This window comes from Erigeron canadensis, chromosome 9, assembly GCF_010389155.1.
Source record: "Erigeron canadensis isolate Cc75 chromosome 9, C_canadensis_v1, whole genome shotgun sequence".
In the NCBI taxonomy this organism is placed as follows: Eukaryota; Viridiplantae; Streptophyta; class Magnoliopsida; order Asterales; family Asteraceae; genus Erigeron; species Erigeron canadensis.
In genome coordinates, this window is record NC_057769.1 from 12,588,297 (window position 1) to 12,595,568 (window position 7,272).

Sequence of the window (7,272 nt, forward strand, 5' to 3'; positions counted from 1 at the left end):
CAGCTCCAAAGTCGTCTGGAATAAGTGTTTGTCCAATTTTAGGGTTCAGGGTTGGTATTTCCTGGTTTTCGAAAAGTCCAAATCTGGCCGACCTACTTCCAGCGGCGCTGGTGCACTCCCAGCGGTGCTGGTAAGGTTCTGGGTGAGGAGCGGCACTGGTAAGGTGTCAGCGGCGCTGGTTAGCTTCAGGATGACTTCCAGCGGCGCTAGAGAGAAATGAGCAGCGATGGAGGCTTCAGCTTCAACACGAAAGTTGTAGATCTTTCTCTCTCGGTTCCATGGACAACTTATGCGTCAGAAACGGAGTTCGTATGAAGAAGTTATGCCCAAAATATTAACACATGGTCATAGGCTTCACGTCAACACAAGTTTCTTCATCTTAAGTCTTGAATCTTGACCCGAATCTTCATCGAACCATCATTTATCTTCCTTTAAGTCCTTATGTCTATGTGCTTAGTCCTACTGTGCTTAACAGGATTATTGGTAATGGATATAGTTGATTAATTGTGTATCTTTATGAGAGTACAAAGGAAATTTTGACCGTAATCGCGCAGTTGTTGCTGAATCCATAGAACCTGTGAACAACATCTAACAGCTGCCATATATTCTGCCTCGCAAGACGAGATTGCAACCGAAGTTTGCTTCTTACATTGCCATGAAACCAATCTCCCCCTTAAGAACTGACATCCACCTGAAGTCGATTTCCTATCAAAGTTGCAGCCACCATAGTAAGTATCTATAGACGCTATGAACTTAAAGTCTCCCCCAATCGAATACCAAAGACCCAACACTGGTTTCCCTTTGAGGTAGCGAAGATATCGCTTAACTGCTTTCATATGGCTTTCTCTGGGACATGACTGATAACGTGCACACATACAAACCGCAAACATGATATTTGGTCTTGATGCTTTAAGATACATCAAGGAACCTATCATGGCCCTATAACGAGTAGGATCAGCTTCTGGATCATTAAAGGAAAACATCCCAAGTTGATGGTTCTTTTGTATAGGAGTATCCATCGGTGAAGTATCTTCCGTTCCAAATTGTTTGAAAATATCTTGTGCATACTTCGTCTGATGAATGAAGAATCTGTCCTTTTTCTGTTCAGCCTACACACCTAAAAAGAAGTTCATCTCTCCCATAGCACTCATTTCAAATGTGCTTTTCATAATCTGCTCAAACTGCTTGCACATCTTTTCGTCTGATGACCCGAAGTCATCCACGTAAACTTGTACAAGTAGGAAATCTTCTCCTTTCCATTTTGTAAACAACGTATTATTGATCAATCCTCTTAAAAATCCATTTTCAAGAAGATGCTTCGACAGCTTGTCGTACCATGCCCTAGGAGCTTGATGTAATCCATACAATGCCTTATTCAGTCGATAGACTCTATCAGGATAATCTAGATCTTCAAACCCTGGCGGTTGAGTAACATGCACCAATTCCTGGTGTAATTAACACAATTTCATCTCCTAATTCACATATTCAATGGTGGATTTTGTGTGTGCGTGTTCTTGGTGTTTTAGTGTGTGTTTCTAGAGAGAGAGAGAGGGGAAAGATTAAGATTAAGTGTGAGTAAATTTGTTACAGGAATGAAAGTTGTTGTTGTTAAAGTTATGATTTCTAAGGTGTTAAGGGACTATTTATAGTCTAACTATACAATTAAGCTAATTAACACATCTAGTCCCTCATCCTTAGAAATCATTTATCTATGACTTAACAACAAGTAAGTCCACTAACTTAAATTTCAATTTATCACTATTTTTGGATTTCTAACATTCTCCCCCTTAGTGATATATTGTAATGAATGAAGTACGTGTTAATCTTGTCTTGTAGGAATGAATTTGATGAGCCCGATGGTGAAGACAATTGGTTTGTTGAAACAAGTGTTTGGAGAACTTGATTCAATCTTGGTCTTGGACTTCTTGAAGTTAAATCATGAAGAGATTCTCAATGTTCTTTTTGAACAGAGAACAAGTGTGTGTTCTTTCTTGATTCTTTGAAGATTGTTGAACCATGAATCAGAGTTGTCTTTTGAGGTGCGGAAGGTATAAACTTGGCTTTGGTTCTTCAATCTTCGATTCTTGAGTGAAATTCATCTTCTTGGAATGAAGTATCATGAACTTGTACTCTCCTCCTTGATGTATGCATTGGAGCTTCTTGAACGAGTATAATTGTATGACTTGAAGCTCTTGAATGGAATATGTTGATGAAGACTCTTTTGAAGCTTTACTTCTATGTCAGACTATAAGTATGAAAGTGAGCATGTGTGTCCTTCTTGTGCTGTTGGGAAGATTAAACGAGCTTCTCATAAACCAAAGAAATCTCCTAATTCATTAGCACCTCTTCATTTGCTTCACATGGATCTTTGTGGACTGATGAAAGTACAAAGCCGAAATGGGAAGAGATACATCTTGGTTATTGTTGATGATTATTCAAGATATACTTGGGTCAAGTTTCTTGCCTCCAAAGATGAAACAACTCAAATTCTGATCGATTTCATCACTTCTACTCAAGTAAATCTTCAACTTCCAGTTCGTTACATTCGTTCAGAAATGCTGTGTTCAATGAATTTTGTAAATCCAAAGACATTACACACCAATTCTCTGCGGTTCGTACCCCACAACAAAATGGTATCGTTGAAAGGAGAAATCGAACGCTTGTGGAGGCTGCAAGAACCATGCTTGCTTATTCTAAGTTGCCTTCTAACATGTGGGCTGAAGCAGTTGACACTGCTTGTCACACTCATAATCGGTCCATTGTTAATCAGCGTTTTGAGAAGACTCCTTATGAGGTTGTTAACAAACGGAAACCCAACATCAACTATTTTCATATCTTTGGGTGTGTTTGTTATACTCTGAATGATCGGGAGAATCTTGGAAAGTTCGAGAAGAAAGGTGATGAAGGTTACTTTGTTGGTTATTCCAAGACATTGATTGCCTACCGAATCTACAATCGTCGAACAAATACAATTCAAGAAACCATGAATGTTTGGTTTGATGAGATGTCAGGCATGATCTTTGAGCAAGAAAGTTTGCTACCAACAAGTTATGATCCAAGTGATTCAAGTACTTCATCAAGAACTTCTACTTTGGCATCTAAATTCAAGAAGTTTCCAGCTCCAACATGTGATGAGTTAGATATTCTTTTTGAAGAATTCTACAATTCTAAACCGATTCATGATGAAGAACCTCAAGTCATCATTGAACCAATTCCGAACCATGATCCAGTTCCTGAGAACTATCATGAATCATCATCAAGTTCTTCTGAGCAAAAAGCTACTTCTTCAAGTAGTAGTTCTTCATCCTCTTCTAATGATTCTTCTTCTCAAACCTCTCTTGATAATTCTTCTCCAGTGAATGTTCAAGAACAACCTACCCAATATACCCAGACTATCAATCCGATGAACACTCCAAATGTATATGTGCCTCTTGATTTCGATCATCCATCCTACGAGGAAGCTGTTCTACCAAACTATGATTCCATCTCTCAGCAAAACTCTGGTTTTAATGATGATGATGTTGATGTCAATCAACAAGATCCTCTTCCTCATGATTGCAAATGGTCACGTATGCGAAAAGATCATCCTACAAATAAAATTATTGGAGATCCACAAGCCGGAGTAACTACTCGTACTTCAGTGAATGAGTGTCTTGTTGCACTTTCTCTTAGCAACATTGAACCCAAAACTGTTTCTGAAGCTCTTCGAGATCCAGAATGGGTTAAAGCTATGCAAGACGAACTCGCTCAGTTTGAAAGATTGAAAGTATGGAGATTAGTTCTAAATCCAAGAAAAGATGAACCTATTGGAACAAAGTGGATTTTCAAGAACAAGAAGGATGAGAATGGAGTGGTAGTAAGAAACAAAGCTCGATTAGTTGCAAAGGGTTATTGCCAGCAACCTGGTGTTGACTTCGATGAAACTTTTGCTCCAGTTGCAAGAATGGAAGCCATTCGGATTTTCTCAGCTTATGCCGCATTCAGAAACTTCACTGTGTTTCAAATGGATGTGAAGACAGCTTTCTTGAATGGTGATCTCAAAGAAGAAGTTTACGTTGAACAACCAGAAGGTTTTGTTGATCCCAAAAGACCAAACCATGTCTACAGGTTAGACAAGGCTCTCTACGGTCTTAAGCAAGCACCCCGAGCATGGTATGATTCCTTATCTACTTTCTTGATTAGAGGTGGCTTTACCAAAGGCACAATAGACCCTACCCTGTTCATTCCTAAACAAGGTAAACATGTTCTTCTTGTCCAAATATATGTTGATGACATTATCTTTGGGTCAACCAGTCAAACATTTTGTCGAAACTTTTCATCTCTAATGGTTAATCATTTTGAAATGAGCATGATTGGGGAAATGAACTATTTTTTGGGTCTTCAAATCAAACAACTACCAAATGGTATATTTATATCACAAGGTAAATATATTCATGACATGTTGAAAAAGTTTGATATGACTACTTGTTCTTCAATTTCAACTCCAATGGCTGCTCGTACAAATATTAATGCTGATAAAAATGGGAAACCATTTGACCAAAAGAGATATAGAAGTATGATTGGTTCATTGTTGTATCTTACAGCATCTCGCCCAGATATCCCTATCTATTGTGACTCTCAAAGTGCCATTGCTATTGCAGTCAACTCAGTAAACCACTCTCGATTAAAGCATATTGATGTGAGATATCATTTTCTCAAAGATCATATTGAGAAAGGTGACATCGAGCTCTACTTTGTGGGAACTGACTATCAGCTTGCAGATTTGGTCACCAAACCATTGGATGAGAAAAGGTTTAACTTTCTTATCTCTAAGCTTGGCATGTTAAATCTTGAACCTTAACTTATTTTGTTCTTGATACATTCTTGAAAAACAAAATACAAAATTTGAAAAGATAAAAATCAAATACAAAAATATAAAATTTTGGAAAAATAACAAAAAGATTTTCTTTATTTTTTTAAATGGCTTACATATGCTATGTATGTAACCCGGGCTTCATAGTTTTATTTATATCTTTGAGGTTTACATATACTCTGTATGTAACCCGTGCTGAAATGATTTATTTATTTCAAGATGGCTTATACATACTTTGTGTATAACCCGTTCTTTTACTCTCAATTGTTGATATGAGAAGCGACGGATTGAACACCTTTGTGTACTCCCTAGTTGTCTCATCTTTAACAATTGATTGAGTTAAATGTGCTTAAATGTTTTATTTGCATCCAACTTGTTGATGTAAGATGTGAAGGATTGAACGCCTTTGTGTACTCCTTAGTAGTCTTACTATGAACATTGTTGTTGACGCAAAACTTTGTGTTTCTTAAAATCCTGTTCACTTGTAGACTCTCAAATTTTTGTTTTCCATGTATATATCACAATAAAGATTTTACTCTTTTTGACTTCAAAAAAACCAATTTTTGCTCTATCTTTGTATGAAAAACTTTTAAGATCTACCTTTGCATAGATTAAGGGGGAGTTTGTGATTTCAAAAATTTTAAAACTTCAAAATGTGTTTTCAAATCATTTTCTTACACACATTTGATGATTTTCAAATGATTTTTCATCAATTGAAGTTCGGTGTTTAGTTTGCACATGAGCGATTCATTCACTCCATGAACTTCATCATCGCCGATGAATTCTAACCCCGGAGTATTCACTTCTATTTTGAGTGATGATCGTTTCGTGCAAATAGGATGGAGGGAGTAAAGTCGAAAAGTGAGAGGTTATGGTGATATGTTGTGAGAAAAGGGTTAAAAGTAATGACACCCTTCACTAAATTTCTCAAATCGCCGGGTATAACACATTTCTATCGGATGTCATTTGTTGATATCCTGATAAAGACTTCATGGACCCAGTGAAGTGATGCACATCTTTACCGAACCACTCAAGTGTTTCTTAACAAATACTTGTTTTATTTCTCACGAAGATTTTCGCATTTCTATTGACCCTTCATTTGGAAGATGTTGATATTGAATAAGGGCGACACTCTGCTCCGGTCCCCGACTTCATTTGCTCACGTTGTGTCTAGAGCTATCTTGTTTGATCATTAATTTGATCCTTATTCATTTTCTTAAGACACATTTGAGTCATATCTTTATGATATTATTGCATATCTATGTGATATAGCCGGAACATTTGTAGTGATATCTTAATTGATATTCCACAATGATCAAATGAAAATCCTACCAATGCTAACATCTTTTCCAACGTTGATCGTAGGTCTCATAATTACACTTGTGTAATTATCGAGTGAACGAGAAGTCTGTCAGTAACCTCGGATGTTACCTAAAAGTCTTTAAGGATAATAGATTGTGGTTATCGAACGCCTTAGGTGACATTGACCATGATTTCTATTCTTTGAAGCAATCTCGTAGTTGAAAAGCTACAAGACCAAACTATATTAGAATATTGCTTTGTGAATAATTCAATGATACATAGGAAATCCAAAAAATGTCATATATTTTTATCAGTCATTTCATTAATCTTTTTGATTTTTTGAACATGTTGAACGGATCATCCTTATCCGGTTTTTCCATTTTTCATTTCACAAACACATAAACCACCAACACCATACTATAACATTTGTACCAACAACTTCAACCTTACATTTTAGTTACCCTTAGGATTCTTTGGGTTGGGACTATTGAATTGGATTGATGTGTTGTTGTTTGATATTTCTCCATGCAAATCTAGTTTTAACTTGTGATATTTCTTTTCGTATTTTATCAATCAATGTTTGCATAATGACATTGGTTCCCAACTTTGTCATTATGAGGGGGAGAAAAAGATTATGATTGATTGAGAAAGAAAACCTTTGAGCTTGATTTGTGCAAACATGGAATTAGTAAGAAGGTTGTAGTGAGTGTATGGAGGTTACGGATAAAAGATAAGAGAGAATATTTAGTGTATGGGATTGATGGGAAAACTTGCAATTGATGGAATTTCAGTCAATTGAGCTCAGATTTTCAGATTTGAGTTGTTCATTTTTAGTCAACTAAGTTCTTGACTTGAAAAAGAAAATCAAGATGATTACAAAGATAAGAATGAGACTAATGATGAGAGGATATTATCTCAAGATGGAACAAATGTTCAAAGATGCTCCAAAATGTTTATACTCATGAATTGAGGGGGAGCATGATCACTTAATAAGAGATTTATCCAAATTTCATTCAAATATTTACTTTCCAAAGTGTTCAAGTTAAATGTAACAAAGATCAAAGCTACGAAAAGTTGAAAATTGATTGGAAGATTCAAGACCAAGAAGTAAAGCTTCA

The 7,272-nt window shown here is 36.4% G+C and overlaps 1 protein-coding gene across 1 annotated transcript; it reads right to left on the reverse strand.

The window, feature by feature from the left end:
• Positions 1 to 500: 500 nt before the first annotated feature.
• On the reverse strand, positions 501 to 1,019 carry LOC122583235 (secreted RxLR effector protein 161-like). Its single transcript, XM_043755660.1, has one exon. It carries the CDS (start codon positions 1,017 to 1,019, stop codon positions 501 to 503), a length of 519 nt encoding a protein of 172 aa, XP_043611595.1.
• Between the last annotated feature and the right edge of the window lie 6,253 nt (positions 1,020 to 7,272).